Below are 18,033 nucleotides of genomic sequence, written 5' to 3'. Positions count from 1 at the left end.
AGCATTGCAGAGTTTGAGTGACTCGCGCGATTCCTCCCACCTGCCAGCTTATCTCCATCCTGGTGGCACTGAGCTGAACCAAAACCTCTTCACTCAGTATGGCCACTGAGCCCACCAGTGGCCCACCTAGATGCCAGAAAGCTCCTGTGCACTGATGCACTGGGAGCTGGAGGCTGCGCGTCACCTAATCCCAGTGCTGCTCCGCAGCTGACCCAGGGCTTGTCCTGCAGCATGTCACCAAATTCCCATAATGCGAAGAGCCCCATTCCATACTCCCCTACCCTATTGCATCGCTAAAGCTAGCTGACACATTACCTACCACTCCTCTGCTCAGATCCCTTCCCTGCCCTCCTCTCTGGAGTACTAGAGTGCTAAGTGTGGCATCAAAACTGTTTGTCAATGTTAAGGTGCTCAAGAGCATCACCAGAGATCTGCCATGTTAGAGATGATCCTACTCTGGGTACTTTAAAGACCAGCGACAGTCATTTAACTCCGCAGAAATTTTTCCACAAGAGGAAGATTAAAGATTGCATGCACACACAGAGTTATGAAGATATCTAAGAGAGTTTCCTCGAAATTTTTTCTCCAGCTTCTCAAGTCAATCATCTAAATAGGAAAACAGCAACAATGGCTAGAAATTACTGCTATTTAGAGACAAAACAGAGACCTGCTGAAAATCCTTGCTAAACTATTTGAAATTTGTTGACACTAAATGCTGACTAGGAGAAAATAAAACCCCATGCATTTTGGAAGTTGGAAGTTCTTCACCTCCAGCCTCACGCTTTAAGCAAACAGATAGCATTCCTGCTGATGGAAGCATGGAGCAACATGGATACTCATGCTTCTGCAAGCATGCTGCTCTCAGCTCCTGTTGGAGTGACAGCCTGAAGCCACGGAAGAACCATGCAGATGGTCACAAACCAGGCTCCCAACCCATTACTGGCGCAGCTGTTCCAGAAACACCACTGTGAAAAGCTAATGCCGGGGTGAGGCTCAGAACACCTCCGCCATGACCCCTCTCGGGGTAGGCTGGAGTATTGTCCAGAGATCATACTTCCGCTGATGTCCTACTTTTGGGTACTTCTCCCTCTTCTCCTCATGCTAGCTCTGGCTGATTTGAGCACCTGTCGCATCCTTTCTCAAATACAGGTTGTGAGCTCTCTGGGGCAGTGCCATGTTACGTTTGACCATCTTTTAGAAAATCTGCAGCACAGAGATCCTTGACTTGAGATCTCAGCTGCTAGTAGCTTTGAATAATTTGTAATTAAAACAGAAGTGAAGCTGCACCAGGGGACTGCTGTGCCTCCCAAGTTTTTTCCAGACTAGATCACTCTCAGGAGACACAGGAGAGCTACCACTGAGATAAAAAAATAAATCTCAGCCTACTAGGTTTACACAGAGACCATCAAAAATATGCGTCTGTATTGTTCTGACCTCCAGGTCTTTTTTTTTTCCGTCACTTTTTCCTAACCTTTAAAAGGCATGTAAGATAAACAGAGGAGAAACCAGGCAGACATCATCCTCGGAAGAGATGTAAGAATATAATCAAGCCCTCAGACACACGCACACAAACACCATAATTTATCTCTTCCTCCTCCTGTTTGATATTATCCTCTCTTCTAGTATCATAATCTGTTGCTATGGAAACAGCTATGATGTCACTACGAGAGGTTTATGGATGCCTTGAACAGGAAGGAAAGGTACATGATGATGGGAGAGAAAAAAAAAACACCTACAAACAGCTGCTGAGCAGGAGACGTTCCAGGAACAGCAAGTGTTAACAGGGAAAAGATAAATACATCGACAGTGCTGGCGCTGCTGCAGACAAGAGCAGAATATAAACCGTGTTTTAAAAATAAAGAACGCTTACAAATTTTGCCTACAAGTGAAAATATTCTGGGAAAGCTGGAGGAGCTTCCTGAAAAACCAAACTTTCTCTGAAATGTTCCGCAAGTTTTCTGGGACTGGATATTTTCTGAGGCTGGCTGCTAGAGTCCAAGTCTCCATCAACCCACTCCATCGTCTGCTCTAACATTCCCTGCAGAAGTTAGCCTAACACCCCACCAATGCAGCTAATAGTTAGGGAGCTTGCTGGCTACCTGCCATCCCGTGTGCCTTTACGATCTGTAACTAGAAAAAAAAAAAGTCATGTCTCCAAGGAAAAATAAACAGAGACGCACTGAATCCACTGGATCACATCCAGTAGCAAATAAACGCCCTGACCCCAAACTATAAGCAAAAAAAGAGCTTTTCTTGCTCTCTTCACCCAAGAGAAAAACCATAACCATATAGACTCGCTGCCAAACGTACTGACATACCTGACCTGCTACTAGAGAGAACAGTACGCTGCGCCTCGTACGCTCATATCACGCCCAGCCTTTGGGATGCACAGAACCGTGTGTGGCATGATGCACATGTGGTTCTCACCCATGAGATAGTTGCTGACGACTGTGCCTCCGCGCTCGTACCCGTTTTGGTCACCTGGACTGATGGGGAGGGCAGACACAGGGACAGAGGGTGGGACAGTCACACGTGCCCTTAAAGATATCACATGTAGGCTGTGGGAAAATTCAGCATGCAGGGCCTGGAGGAGGGAGGACAGCAGATCAAATTCGTCCTGCACAGCCGTCTTCATCGTGGGAAGGGCAATGGCAGTGAGGGAGGAAACCACAAGGATCTCAGATCAATGAGTGCTGGTGTTTCAGCTAATCTCTGCCCCACCAGAATTTTCTGAGCATGGAGAGGAGGGTCAGAGATCTTACAGGAATGCTACAGCATCAGCTTTGCTTCTTGTCTCAGCTCCAGTCAGGGAATCCCCAGGCAGACTCTTTGTCCCACCTATGAGCATTAGGACATAAGTGGTATCTCCTGTCCCTGCCCACCTTCCCTTCCAAAGATGCTAGAGACAATTGCAGGGGAAAAACCTGGGAGAGACTTAAGCCAGTAATGGCAGACAGGATCTTCCGCAATCCACCTGACTTTCTGGTCCTGATGGCCTTGGCTGAGGCAGCTTCAGCCCCTGTACTTCTCAGGGATCACCTCACTCTCTCCTGTTACAGTCACTTGCCCTAATTTATCTTCCCCATCTGTCTCTCTCATCCTCCCCTCTCTTGTTCCTCATCTATTTCCTTACTTCTTCTCAACCTCTACTCCACCTTTCCCTTCCCCAAACGAACCTCTATCAAAAAAAATGTTTAAGGAAACCCACACATAGTGATTTCCTCTCCCCAAAGAGCCCAGCTGGTTTGTATCATCCACCCTCTACATAAAATGTAAATCCTTCGTGGTGGGAGCTATCTACCCCTTCACGTCAATGTTATCCCCAATGCAGTAAGGTCCTACTTTTGTTTGGCACTGGCGCTACCACAGCAAATACAATTGCTCTTAGGAATACTTCAAAAGCATCAAAGGGGAGTAAAAGAATAGGAGGTGTGAAAACAAGGCCAAGTGTTTTGTGTTTTTTTCTGTTTCTTTTATATTTTGCGGGCAAGGTTCTGTTTCTATTTTTTATTAAACAATTTCTTCTCTTCTGTGCTTTCTATTTGGGACTGTGGAGTGGAAAACAAAGCTGATCTTAAAAGAAACAAAGATTGTGCTTTTTTAAATTGGCAGGTGACACCACGCAGGAAGGGACTGCAAACCCAGGGAAATTAGATTAGAATTCAAAACAATCCAGACAAACTGAAAGGTACACGAGGAAATTCAAATGGGACCAATACAAAAATCATACGCTTAGGTGGCAAAGGCTAGCTCCACACATACAGGGTAGAAAAGGGCTCACGAGGCATCAGACCTCTTGGACAGGATCTAGGAGTCACGGTGCATCACCATCTGCACACAGATGAAGGATGTCATAGTGCAAAAGTTAAACTAAACAGGAGCACGGCCTGCAAGATACTTCTGCTCTCCTTGGCCAGTGCAGGACCCCAGGTAAAGTGCTGTGCTCTAGCAGTGCTGTTCAAGAGAGAGGTGAAGGGAACACAGAGAAGCAGGAGAATGGTTGGAGCTACAGAAAACAGAACACAGTAGAAAGCCAAAGGATGTGTCTGAGACAGGATCTAGCCTAAGGAACATAAAGCCAAGGAGAGACATGACAAGGAGGAAGGAATAGTTTTTCCACACCCAGTGTTGACAGGACAAGGAATCACAGCAAGCAAAGCAGAGCAGAGTTACAGAGGAGGTGAAGTCTTTCCAATGACAAAGCTAGCGAAGAGCAGTGATGACAGCCTGGGCAGCCTGTGGACTCTCCATACATGTGGAATACGCTGGGCAAGCATGTTAGGGAACATGCTGGACAAGCACGCATTTGGTATAGCATATCTTGCTTTGAAAAACTTTCTGAAGCCTTTCCTACGCCCACTTCCAATTATTTCAATGATTTTGGTGGGAGCTAAGTTTCTTCGGCATTTCAGCATAGCCCACAGAGCAAGATAAACCTGTCAGCATTTAGAATCTGAGGAGACATTAGCGTGCAGGGTACTGCTGTGTAACACTGTTTTTCCAGGTCTTGCTAATGCCATTAAGGATTAAAGGTTATAATGACCAGAGAAGACAGCTGCCCAAGTATCTCTGGCAAATACCGCTGCTTTGCAGGGTGACCTTTCCCACTTCTCAGGGTACGAGCTCTAAGTGATTGCTCATACTTCATCCTTCCAGAGACAGATGTCAGCCCAAGCCCTGAAAAGTGAGCAGGACAGAGAAAGAGGCGTGAATAAAGAGTGAGCTTCAGCTTCTCCAAGCAAATGTCCAATTCAGCAGGAACCGCTGAAGAAAACCAAGAGAGCAAACTATGCCTAGCATAAAACTCCTGCTCCAGAATACAACACAAATGGGCTAAATCTCACCGTACGGAGATGGTCCTTCCTCACTGCGTAGCTCCCTGGGTTTCAGCAGCACTGTTGCTGATCTACAATATGATCCTTGACATCAGAATTGAGCCCAGGAGCAGCTCTAGGGGCTCACATCTCAAGGACACTTGCCTCTCGCTGGCTGCTTTGTACATCCCCTGCAAATAACTGAAAGACTCTGTTCTTTGGCATCATTCTGTCAGTGGCTTGATTAGACAGCCACTCTTTATGTAGAGCCTTGAACATACATAGCACTGTATAAACACACACCACCACGGATTATTATTACTCCCATTAAATAAATAAATTCCAATGGAACAGTTTTTTAGTTCTTTTAGCCCTGACTCTGGACTTTCCAAGGTATTTTGCAATGTGGCGATGCCCTTGCCAGACTATAGAGATGGGAGCTGCTCCTCCACTCACCTGTGTGGGGGAAGTATTAGAAGAATGATTTCTACCGTAGAGATTATCCAAGTCAGAAGGCCATCTGAATTCCAGAGTGGTCCCAAAATACATGCACTTGTGCTTTCTACAGGAAGGGTCTCAGTTCCTGATGTGGCCAAATGAAGGGGGATTCAGGGACATTCTCTGTGCCTCCACGCTGTAAACGGTGGAAGCAGTAACCCTCTACCCTCCCCACTAGGACAAACAGACAAATTGCTGAATGCCCTATCTGGAGTGAAATTATCACGTGGGTTTATTTTCAAAACAAAAGCTGAACTCTGTACTGCTAGGGGGAATAGTTTCAAAAGAGAAGGCCTCCTGTTAAAACCTAGGTCCATGGTATGGTATGTAAATAGCTGAAGAAACAACCTTTTCTCTAAACAGCGTTTAATTCTCACTTCTTGTTATCCACCAGTTAACCTTCCAAAAGCAAGAAAAAGCCCTATAAATAATATCTTACATTCAGAGGGCAGAGATTTCCTAGCAAGGGTGAGGAAACAACCTCATTTTTATAAATGGACTGATTAAGCTATAGAGGCCATGAGTCAGAAAGGTACTTCAGTGTGTGGCCAGCTTTAAAGACATAAACAACTCTAATGAAGTCAGCAGCACTGCCTGTGAGCTTATATTTAGGCACAGACCTTAAAATATCTTCTTAAATTGGGATCAGAGAGGAAAACGGTGGAACTTCCAAAAACAGCCAGTCTCAGCCTACCTGACCTCTACAGATGCAGGGATGGGGACACCGTAAGAGCTGTCAGCCCACCACTGAAAGCCTTCTCAAACTCCCCTTCTTGGGAGTCTTGCCCAAAGGCACGCGCTACCCCAGTTACCTCAACACCTGCACCTAAGTGGTATAATCTGCCTCATACTGGCTTCTCAGCCCAGTCAGAGCAGAAGGTGGCTGAACTTCCCCTTGACCTCGCCACCTGGCAGGGCTGCTCTAACACCATCACCTGGGACCCATTAGGTGAGGCCCACAATCAGGACAGGGATTTACCTCCACGGCCAGGTCACCAATCCTTCCATGATTTGGCTTCCCAGAACTTTCCTCCTGACCAAATATCCACGTACTTTCACACACCATTGCTGCACTGTAGCCACAACTGAGGCTTATTCGTTCAGCCACCCAAGTACTTCATCTGACTCTGAACTAACAGTCTAACTTCAAGGCGTTGACAGGCGTTCAAAACCCTCACAGGTATCAAGGAGGGCTCTGGCCTGTCCTCTCTCGGTAGAAGACCTCCAACCATCAGGATGCACTGCCAGCTCTTAGCCACTCTGGATGAAACCACACGCAGTGGTTTCAAAGCATCGCGTGAAAGTGGATGGTAAACACCAGCCACTGGGTAAGCGGGGAAACCGAGGCACGGGAAAACAAAAACGACTGCATTTTCCAGGCCAGCTGAGGTGTGTAGACAAAGCCGAGAGGGTTTTCTACACCTGTTACAGCCACGCAGAGGAACGTGCTGCACAGACTCCAAGGGCCAACGACTGTGGTGAGTAACTAATTGCATTCAAGTGCATTCTTTGTCTGCTCGCCCTGGCCCCTGGTCCTGACAGTGCTCTTTCCGCTTCTGAAAATAAAACAGCATTTTTCCCCCATCAGATCTCAAACCCATTTAATGGCTACATACGGCAGCATGATAAGAACAATAATTATAACTGGAGGGGGCTTCCTGTTATCCTGGCTATAGCCATATCCTGAGCTAATAAAAACTTAGGCTTTTGGTCCCAGCATTGACTTAGCTTAAGTTCTGGTTATTAACTCATAAACAGGAAGCACCTCTGAGTTATCATCTCCCTGCACGAACTTTGGAGTAAAGACCTTTACTCTGCCTCACTGGTGCCACCTCCCCGATGAGCAAGTTTTGTGCACTTTAATGAGATTTGAGGATGCATTCAAAACCCAGCAGGGCTGGCCTGTTCCTGGCGTTAAACAGGATCTGCTCCACGACGCGGCCTGGGTCAGAGTGTCAGGCTTCTCAGCTCCTCGTGTGACAAGGACGGCACGCAGGCAGGTCCCTGCCTGCGCCGAGCTCCAGCAACGGCACCGATGGCAAGGTGCAATTTACAAATATTACTGAGATGAATTCCACAAGCCACCCACATAGAAAACTACCGAGGCGGCTGCTAAAAATACACCTCGAGTTGCAACGAAGTTGTCAGGAATAAGTAAGAAGCAAAGCAAAGAGGAACAAAACCAAAACAGAGTTAATCGGTGTTTAGAAAATAAAGGCTAAGGCGTATGAACACCTCTTTTTACCCAATTCTGAAGGATGCCAGGTATGAGGCACCCAGGAAATAGCTGGAGACACCTGCCCAGGGCAGAAATCTGCCCACAGTGCCCAGGCATTGGTGATGTCTAGCAGTAAACCCACTTAAAATGAGGTTTCCTCTGGTCCACAGAGCCCGGCTCTGCTCTGTCCGCAGGAGGCAATGTCACAGGACAAGAGCACCCATGATGATTTTGCACAGCAAGGGCAACATCGCCCAGAGGAGAGTCCAAAGAACCAGATTCTCGCCTGCCTCAAGCCATTTGCGTCCCCTGAAGCCAATGCAGCCGCCCCAGAGGAAGCCACATCTCGGGTGCTCAGAGGGACAGCGGCCATCAGTTTGCCCCAACTCTGGAGCAGAGGCTGTGTGGGGTTACACCTGATGAGGCCCCCTTTAAAGCCCAACACATTTCCCCACGTGACTCACAGCCGAAACTAAAATCCAGGTCAAACATCATGTGGCGGTGTTACTTCTGTTTTATTTTACTTGGTAGGTTTTTATGTCCTTCATTTTACCACTCAGCTCTGCAACACTCGAGAAAAAAAAAAAAATGAGACAAACCCAGTAGAGGAGAAGATGACAGCAAAAACTCTGAAATCCTTAAAACAAATGGGAAAATTTTCCTTGCACAGTGTGTGGGGGGAGGATTTCACACCAGATATTCACTTATTTATCATGCCTCGCCTATTAAAATCAGGTGAGGCACTGTTCTGCTTCCCAGAACCAGATTTAAGCCAGCTGCTCAGCGCAAGCACACACCACCCTCACCTCCACGTCGAGAATCGTGGGTGACTGTGCATGTGCTCTATGTTATCACTCACTTAAATTTCTACTGGAACCATTTCATAAGGCCTCTGAGGTGTCACATTTCCTCCCAGGGCCCCTTTTCTGTCAAAGAGCCTATGTTCTGAAATCCGTACGGTGGCAATACTGTTTCACCTCACCCTCGCCTGCCCTGCTGTGGTGGTGGTGGGCGTGCGTGTGTGCCACCGGAGATTGCTGGGTCAAGGGCAGGAGCAGAGGAGCGACTGCCAGCCGCAGCACTGATCCAACCCCTCAGCTCCTACGCTCTCCTCAGTGGCCTGACCATACCTGATGCTCCAGAGAAGGGCTACAGAGCAAGCTAGTTATGTATATAATGCGAGGCTTGTAAGGGAGGACAGCAGACCTTGCCTCCTTCCAAGGAGGAAATCACATCTCCTGCGATAAGTAAGTTTTCATCTATGCACTGCGATATTGCAGGGAATTCGAAGGACCTCTTATGGCAAGTAGGAGGCGAAAAACATTCATTAACCCCTCCTCCGCCTCCCTCGAAGCCATCCAGCAGCAATTTAACCCGCAAACATACTGCAACACAAAACAGATAAAACAATCCCTACCAGCCTTCACGCTATCTACCGGCTCCTGTGATTCGGGATGTTCACCTCCGTTAAGGCTTGAGGCGTGCTGCAGAGCCTGACCGCCGACCCTTCTGCATCGCTTGCAGGGAATTTGTTGTTTTTCCGGGCATTTTTTTTTTCTTTTTAATTTTTTTTTTTTCCGTCTGCTCTCCTTTTCCAGTCAGGCAGAAGCACGGGCGCCGCTGAAGTTAGGATGCTCTAAGGATCCGCTAAACTTCCACTGCACGCTTCGGTGCGGCACCGCCGCCTCGTTCCGCGGGAGGAAGCCGGCGCCCTGCCCGCCCGGGCTGCGGCCGAGGCCTCCTCTCCCTTCCCCTGCCCTGCCCGGCTCCGGGGAGGCGGCCGTGCCGGCGCCCGCTGCGGCGCGCCGGGAAGGGGAGAGGGCGGCCGGGCTGACCGCAGGCCCCGCGCCTCACACTCCGCCCCCGGCCGCTGCGGAGCCGCCGCCCGCCGCGGGGCAAACCGCACCGCCCCGCACCGGGGGGATGCGGCCCGGCGAGGAGCGAACTTCAGAGGAACCCGCCGCATTACCCACGCTGCCAGCGGCGCCCACTCGGGAGGGGCTGGGCAGGCTCGGCGGCGGGTGGTGCGGTGCCGGGCAGGCCTCACCGGCCTGCCGGTAGCCCCGGGGGAGGGGGGGGGGAAGGCCAGGCCCGGTCCGGCGGGGGGCCGCGGGCGGGGGCCGGGCAGGTACGCGCCGGGACTGCGAGCCCCCGCCGCGGCCGTGGGGGGAGGCGGCGGCCTCCCACCGCCAGCAGCACGGGCTCGCAGCCGGCCGCTGCCGTTGGAGGCGCCGGGGGCGGCCCGGGCGCAGTGGTGGGCGGCCCGGGCCCGGCAGCCGAGGCCGCTCGGCGCGGCCGGCAGAGGGCGCCACCAGCGGGCCGGCCCCGACCGGCACCCCGGGCCCGCCGCGGCCCCCCCGCCGGCACCGGCCCCCCCCCCGACCCCAACCCCGCCGCCGCGCAGGGCCCCCGCGCCACCGCTCCGCGCCCCCCGGCGGCACCACCGCCCCCGGGCTCCGGTGCCCGGCAGCAGCGAGGGTAGGGAGGGACGGCAGTCCTCCCCCCCACCCCGCTCCGCTGCCGAAAACGCTCCTCTTTGTCTGCCTGCCTCTCGCGGGGTCCAAACTCCGCGCCGCCGGTGAGCCCGGGGACTGCCCAGAAATAACCCGGCGGGCCGGTAACTTTACACCGCCTGCCGAGCGCCCTCCTCTCGGGCGCTGCAGCCCGGGCTCGATTTTCTCCTTAGATAAGTTTTACCTCGCCACAGGCAGAAAAGTACCATGTCCCCGCGTCCCCCCTCTTTCCCCCCAACCCCCTACGCCGGGCGCCCGCGTCTCCGCCGCCACGGATCGACCGGTCCCCGAGGGGGATAAAGCGCCCGAGCGGGTGGGTGGGTGGGTGGATGTGCCCCCGGTTTATGTAACGCTCCCTGGCCAGCGCCGAGCGAGGGTGACTGGTGAGGATAAATGCATCGCGAGGGGATTTAAATTAACCCCGATGTATTCTTTTACATTTAAACAGCCACCCTGAAATACACACTGATTTAACACCACACCACACCCCCCGATTTTTTTTTTTTCTTGTTCAACCCGAAAAAAAAACTAAGTTGGGGCACTTGGGCTTCTCGCCGCAGCCCGGGCTGGGCTGAAGGAGAAGCCGGCGGAGCTGACAGGCGGCTGCCAGCAGCCCCGTCCTCCGCCGCTGCTCGCGGGGTCTCCGCGCCCCGGAGGAGAGCCCCGGTTGGGGGGGTGGGAACTCCTGGGAAAACGGCGAAAAGGAGCGGGGCGACCGGTCCTGGAAATGGAAACTGCAGCGAGGGGCAGGCAGGCGGGCAGAGAGACACACGCACACACAGAGACGGAGGCGCAGGGCAAGCTCCGTCCACCTCATTGTTCTGCTCGGCACCGGCACGGACTTCACCCACCGCCCCCCGCCGGGGCCCGGGACCGGGAAACAAGGTGGGGGGGGGGGGGGGGGGGGCGACACACAGAGCCGGGGGGCGACCCGCGGCTCGCCCCGCTCCTCGCCGGGCAGGTCGGGGGTGCCCCGCCGCCGCCAGCCCCCCTGCAACAACGCCGGGGGGGGACGGCGAACCGCGGGGGGCTGAAGACCCCCCCCCCCCGGTCCCGTCGTCATCCCCACTCCCTAACCTCCGCGGCGGGGCAAGGGGTGCCGGTAGGGCGGGCCGGGCCGGGTCTTACCTTCGTACATGGGGGCCATCGGTGCAAGGACGCCTGTTATTCATGGCAACGCCGCCACGAACGACGCGAGATCGCAGCCCCCCAAACTCAACACACATCTGCCATCTTGAGCGGGTGTCTCTCGGCGGAGGCGAAGCTGCCGCCTGCCTTCTGCATCGCTGCCCGCCTCAGCGCGGGGGGAGCCGGGCACATCCAGCCCCGCTGCCGGCCCTCCGACGCGGCCGGGGCGGGCGGGGGGCGGCGGCGGCGCCGGGCCGGGCCGGGGCCGGGGCCGGGGCGAGGCGCGGGGCCGGGCAGGGGCGGCGGGCGGCGGGGGCCCCCCCGGCTCGGGACGGCGGCGCTGGGGAGGGAGGGAGGGAGGGAGGGAAAGAGAGAGGGAGGGAGGAAAGGAGGGAGGGAGGGAGGGAGGGAGGGAAGGAGGGGGGCTGGCGCGGTGCCCCCGCTCTCACCGCGGCATGGCTGCGTGTGCCGGGGCGCCTGCAAAAGTTGCACTGGGGGTGAGAGAAAGGGAGAGGAAGACGGAGGGAGAGAGAGGGAGACGGAGACCGAGACGGAGAGGAGGGAGAAAAAAAAAAAAAAAAGGCCAAAAAAAAAAAAAGCAAGCGAAGGGAGTTTGCAAATAATCAAGCGCCGATGGCACTGATCGCGGCTTCCCAGAAGGAGAGGGAGCGAGCGAGAGAAACCCTCTGCTGAGATTATGTGGGATCTTGTTTAACAACACATTTCAATCAGGAGAAAAAAGGAACAGTCAACAGAAGTTGGTGAAACACTTCTGTCTTTCCCCCCCCCCTCCTCTTTATAGAAAAGAGAGGAAGAAAAAAAAAATAAAAAAGGCAGCTGATTGAAGCTTCGCGATTCACTGGCTGTGGGGATCATATAATTTGAGCTCATGTTTTACAATAGCATGGAAAATTCCTACCTCTCCCCCTTTCTCCCCAAATAAATCTTCTATTCCCTCAAGGCATTTCACAATCTGGTTCACTGACAAAAGTTCCAATTTATCTTTTTTTTTTTTCATTTAGCTTGCTTGCAGTGTAAATATTTAGCGGATGCATTTAAAATAAACATACGTTGTTGCTTTTAGGATTCGGGTTGTGTTTTTGTTTTTTTTTTAAAAAAAAAGAACTACATCAAAGACGTGTTTACTTACTGAGATTGACAGCCAGTACTCTCCCCCCCCCCCTTTTTTTTTTTTTTTGTTTTAGAAGATCCATCTCTCTGGTTGAGCTCTTATTGTAGGAACACCACCCCGACCAGCATCATTTTTCTCGCTGCGGACAGGAAAGCCGTAGATGAAGCCACATTATCCGGAGCCCCCTTTGCCTGGCAGTGGCTTTACAAAGGAAAGTCAGTCACCAGGTACCCCATTACACAGGCAAGGAAGCTGGGGCTCCTGCAAAGCCTCAGGCAAAGGTGGAAACGAAACCTGGGGCTGTGATCCTGTGTTAACTCCTGTCTGGATCTGCCCGCCTGGAGCTCCTTACGGGTGAGCAGTCTGGGACCAGACCAGTGGAGACCTACTCTACTCTCTTCGCGCCTACTGTTACAGCTGGTCCCCAAAAACGCTGTCTCTCGCTCCTGCTGGTGCCAGCCCAGACCTCTCCCACCGCGGGATTCGATTGCGGCAGGGGTCGACACTTGGCTGCCTCTGTTGATGTCTCGAGGAGGAGGAGGAGGCAAGAGGTAACTTTTATTTGGATTTTTTTGAGAAAGCCACGTGGTTCCGCCAGCCTGGCCCCTGGTCTCAGGGTACTCAGAGGATGCCTGCGCTGGCATATAAAGAGGGCCAGGGAGCCACCCGTGTTGACCCGTCCATGGAGCAGGATGGCCTCCATGCTGTGGAGAACATGATTCCCAGGCCTCTGCAGGCCCCCCTTGTTTGCAAGGTATCTTCAGTGTTTTGCATGATTTTTTTTCCCTGCTGAAAAATGCCTGAAATAGCAGGAGGGCTGTCTCACAGCCCCATTAGCATTCTGTTTACAACGTGAAGCTGAGGATACATGTTAAATGTGTCGGGGAGTGGCGGGCAGGGCAGCTGGAGGTGGTTGAGGGCGCAAAGTCGGCTGGGACAGCACTGGAGGACTGTATACAGCAGAGGGAGCAAAACCTGCTGCCGTCTCATCCCTGCTTCATCTTGAGAGGGATCCCAAGACCAACCACCACCCAGTCTTGGGAAGAAATGGAGCTGCCTCCAGCTGGACCGCTGTGGAGGTCCACGCCAGAGCTGGAGCAAGTTCACGCCAGAGCAAGCAGTGCAGATGGTAGCAGGCACGGTATTTGAACTTGCTTCTTGCCCCTCTTTTATTTAGCCATGGAGACCCTCAGGGTTTGGCTTTATGCACCGAGTTGGTGACCTCAGATTTTCCTGAAGCATGTTTCTGGTCATTGTAATTCTGCGCTGCTCTCTTCTTTTAAGATGGAAGACATTTCTGCTTTCCAAGGTTATTGATGCTTGTGATCCCAGCCTGCCTCCTTGCCCTTGACCAGAGCAGCAGCCATGGAGCCCCGTCTCAGAGCTGTGGAGGAGACACGGAGAAGCATCGGAGAAGAGCAGAGGACAAAATCAGAGGGGAGGAGCAGGCTGCTAAAGGAACTGGCTTCGCTTCTTGTCATTGCATTTTACTGCAGCATGGCTCCAGGTTAGCCATGTCACCCTCACTCTCCTCCGCTGTGAAATGGGGGCAAGCCTCTGCTGCGTGAGACTCCACTGGTGGGTTCTCCTTCCTCTCCATCCCGTAGCCATAGGGCCTGCGTTAACTCCATGCCCATCAATTCTAGCATGATGCAGGAGCTTAAAATGTAAACCAAACTCACTCCTTTTGCCAGAAGAAAAGAGGAGGGAGCAGTGGAGGGGTCTGCAGGACTATGTGCGGCCTGGGTACAGCAATGGTGCATCCTGGCCCTGGGGCTCGTGGGTGGAGCACAGAGGGGGACACGGGAGCCACCAAACCTGCGCGTGATGTACTTAGGCAAATGCTAAAGCTGCCTGGCTTCAAAGCACAGGTTATTCTTCCTCTTTTAGGGGCAAGGTGCTGAACTCGATGGACTACTTGACTGGCCCAGGATGGCAACTCCTGATTGCCTTTCGGGTTCAGTAATGCCAAGGACATTACCAATTCGCATCTGCTGATAATGCGTCAAAGATAGGAAAATTAATGGAGATATTTTCACCAACTAGGATTATTCTGGTCTCATGTATTTTTAAATGTTGCTGCCAAACGAGGTCACAGCACATTTGGTAAACAAAACCCAGCCCAAACAGGTCCTGACCATGGCCCAGATCAGCTACTAAAACCCACTGCGTGAAGGAAGCTCATGGTGTGTGGGCATGCAGAGGGAGCAGGGGTTCGCATTCCTCCTCGGCTCACACGGGGCCTCCTTCTGAGAGTCTCCTTTGCAGGGGACTTGGGGCGTGTGGTTTGGAGCCAGGAGGGTACAACTCCTTGCTGTGCATTCCCAGTGTTGTGCATAGAGGAGGAATTACTCCGGAGATGGCCCAGCTCTGAGCCTACCACCTTTTTTCAGTTCTCTCCAAAACTGAGCATCCATGCAAGGATGCTACATCCTTGGTTCATCCAGGCCCCGCCATGGAGTGAATGTACCTGTCAGGAGCCAGATGCCAGCAGTGAGGCCACAGCAGCCCCAGTGCAAGCCTGTCTCTCTGTGGGAGAGATTGCGGTCTGCTCTCTGCACGTCTGAGACTGCAGGACATGTCACTAAAATTTTGGATCCAGAGAGACTTTCCCACCCCGATAGACTATTTCTTCTCTTTGGTCCCTTCACCTGGGAGACGATCATGAACCAGCACTGGAGAGGCACATTTTTGTGTCTCATTGTATGATTTTTCATTTCTCTATTTGTATATTTGAGCCTACCATAAACAGACCCATGGTCTGGATGCTCAACCTTGTCAGGGAGTGTTGTGTACCCCCGAGGCAGCAGCATCCTCAGCTACATCCACTGTGGCTCCCTGGTGATGGTGGCAGAGACTAAGCCAGGGAAAGGAGAGGTGGCCCTTTTACAGCACTGGGCTGGCACTCAAGAGGGCTCATTTCCATTTTTGCCCCACATGTGCAAATCCTGGAGGTCTTGGGTACCTCAGTCACTTCTCCAGAAAGGCACATGGTGTCTGACTGGTGTGTCTCAGGGGGCTGCTGGTAACAACCTGAGCCTATACCCAACTGCAGTGGGAGTGGCAAAGAGAACTGTTTCTTGCTGGAAACAGTGAGAGTTTGCAGTTCTTTTTCTTTTCTCTTGGAAATTAATACAGGATCTGGAGATTGAGATGCAAGAGGGAAGGCAGGTGAGTTTTAAAACACAGTTGTTGGGCATCATTCCCATGTTAGGAGGTTTATGTGAATGGATATAAGGTGCCCTTCAGTCTCCCAGAGCCAGAAACGCTACAGTGGCATCCCCTCCTCTTCTCTGCTGCCTTCACTGGGCCCTGACTGGGCCAAGAGCGCACCAGGGGTGATGCCAGAGGTGCCTGCTACAGAGGTGCAATTTCTTCCTCTTTCTCCCAAACAAAGCTAAGGGGGTTTGTGGCTCCCAGCTTTCTCAGTTCATTGTCCATCACTGCATTTTCTTCTTCAGAAAGATTGAGCTTAAAAAGTGTATTAATAAAAGACTATAAGGTACATTAAAAAAAAAAAAAACAACAAACAAACAAAAAAAAAGAAAAAAAAACAGAAAAGAAAGGCTGTAAGCACACAAGGTGAGCACGTCTCCTTCAGTGACATCCTTTAATACCTATTTGCCTTCATGGAGGAGCTGGAGAGCAGCATCTTGTCAACAAGAATCAGGCCCCAAATCTTTTGAATTAAGCAAAGAAAAATATTTTTTTAAACACCAGGGGAAGGTTTCCCAGTGAAATACACAGAGATGTTTTCTTTTTAAATGTAAATCAGTATGGGAATGGACAGTTTAATTAAAAGCAAAATTATTAGGTAAGTGCTGAGGGAATCTACTTTATTTGCTGGGTACACTCACATATTTTTACTGGTGAGTCAACTGCAATTTTTAATTTCTCTCCTCCTAATACGATCAGCTCCGAGACTAGCCACTGTAATGTGGAATATTTGGGGGAGGATTTTTCCATGGATAGCAGGAATGTCTGCTCCGTGTGCAAGTTGTGGGCGCTCAGGCAGCCTGCTGTGGTATGCCCATTCCTAGCCTTATAGCGCTGCTAATCATTAGCAAACACTTGGTGGAGGCTCCCTCCATGGCATCACCTGGAGAAAATCCTCTCCCTTGTGACTGGTGGGATTTTGGGTCTCTGCTAGCCACTGAAACACTTGGGCTTACTGCTGGCTGAGATACTAAGGGAAAGGAGCTACAGTATTAACTGACTTTACACCCTGCTGCAGCTGTCGCCAGGCTCAGCTCCCTTCAGGGCCACCCGTCCCTCCGCATGCGACCCTTTTCGCCCGCAGATGTTTTGCAGAAGCCCCTCGCTGCCCCTTCCCTTCAGCCTGTGCCTCCCTCTTCTTCACGTTAAATGACACAGACTGACTCCTAAACATGTCAGAAAACAGTCAGCACACTGGACTGGGACTATGAGTGCTTATTTTTTAATGTTCTCAGTAAAGGCCCTTATCTTTGAATGCATATGGAAAATACACTGCATACTTGAGTGGGGTTGCAGACAGATGGACCTGTCATAGCTAAAGTTCAAAATAAGACCACAGAAAAACCTACAGCAAAATTATCCTGTGCACCAGAGAGTGGGACTGTGTAAGAACAGATATTTCACTCAGTCTGAACATCAGTGGCATCCTCAGTGCAGCTCGCCGGGTGCAAATGCCTCTTTCAGGGGGTAACAATTGGATTTACGGTACAGACATGCAGAGGGATGAGACTTAATTCCTGCTGTGAAACCAGGTGATGCTGATATAACTTCAGTGGCTTCAATAGATGCACCCTGATAGAGACAGGAGTGTGGCAATGAAAAACGGGACAGATGTTGGTAAAATGCTTTAGGTACCATGGATGGAAGAAAGGTGCGATGAAAGCGCGTGGTCTGATGAGTGCCCCAGGGAAGGCAGAGATCTGGGTCACCTCATCCATGCCTACCACCACATCTGATCACATTTCTGAATCTTGCTTCCCCATTAGGAGTATCTCTGAAATAAATGCCCTAAAAATGATGTGGCCTCTCCATTTGAGGGGTTAAGCACAATTTCCCATCATCGAGCTTTTGTAGTTGGCTCAGGTATTGTTGTCAGGGTCTTGGAATCTTTTCTTCTTATTATTAAAAAAGAAACTTTGAAATATATTAAAAAAAAAAAAGTGCTTATCAGATAATGAAATTCTAGCTCTGGTCAAGTCTTTCAAACAACTAGGGCCATGATTTAATTGGAAGTAATTATAGTCTTTTCTGAAGTATAATTTTTAGGGTATTTTTTCCCCTGACATTTGCAGTGTGGAAATTAAAAATAAAACGATGTCAGAATCACGAGATTTCAATCTGTCTTCAAACAATAATGTGGGCTAGTGTCAGAGGTTTGTCCTTGGCTGGAAGAAGGAAAAATTCACTGAAGAAAATCCTCCTGGTGAAAATTGCCAACAGCACCTAGTCGTGTATTTTCTGTGCTCAGAAATTCCTGGGAGACTCCTGCTTCCCAGAGCTCACTAGAAACCCTCCTACCTCTGCTACAGTGGGAAAGGGCACGTCAGCACCTAGTTCCTCAGAGCACCGGATTTGTGACGCGGGCTTTGTTAATTATTCCACCAGTAAGGCTGTATTAAGAAACACGCTTAGAGTAAGGGAAAAAAAAATACCTGTTCTACATAACATAGATTAAATGTAGTCCTTATATCCTGCTGAAAACAACCCAGGGTGTAACAAAGTTACTTCTGTGGG

General features: G+C 51.2%; 1 protein-coding gene across 6 annotated transcripts in view; it reads right to left on the bottom strand.

Annotated features, from left to right (window-relative positions):
* The window catches only part of HIPK2 (homeodomain interacting protein kinase 2), a 130,762-nt gene extending 119,305 nt beyond the window's left edge, over positions 1 to 11,457 (bottom strand). Inside the window, exon 1 of one of the 6 annotated variants that reach the window (XM_086754606.1) lies at positions 11,172 to 11,457. In XM_086754606.1, coding sequence (XP_086610732.1) covers positions 11,172 to 11,190 — 19 coding nt within the window. In that variant the 5' untranslated portion in view covers positions 11,191 to 11,457. Of the gene's footprint in view, positions 1 to 8,947; positions 9,297 to 11,171 lie in introns of those variants that run through there. The other 5 variants (XM_086754577.1, XM_086754611.1, XM_086754600.1 and 2 more) reach the window with 5 other exon arrangements.
* Positions 11,458 to 18,033: the final 6,576 nt, after the last annotated feature.

The sequence above is a fragment of the Chlamydotis macqueenii genome, chromosome 1 (genome assembly GCF_036417535.1).
Source record: "Chlamydotis macqueenii isolate bChlMac1 chromosome 1, bChlMac1.mat, whole genome shotgun sequence".
Taxonomy (NCBI): domain Eukaryota; kingdom Metazoa; phylum Chordata; class Aves; order Otidiformes; family Otididae; genus Chlamydotis; species Chlamydotis macqueenii.
This window is presented reverse-complemented; position numbering and strand designations above follow the sequence as displayed.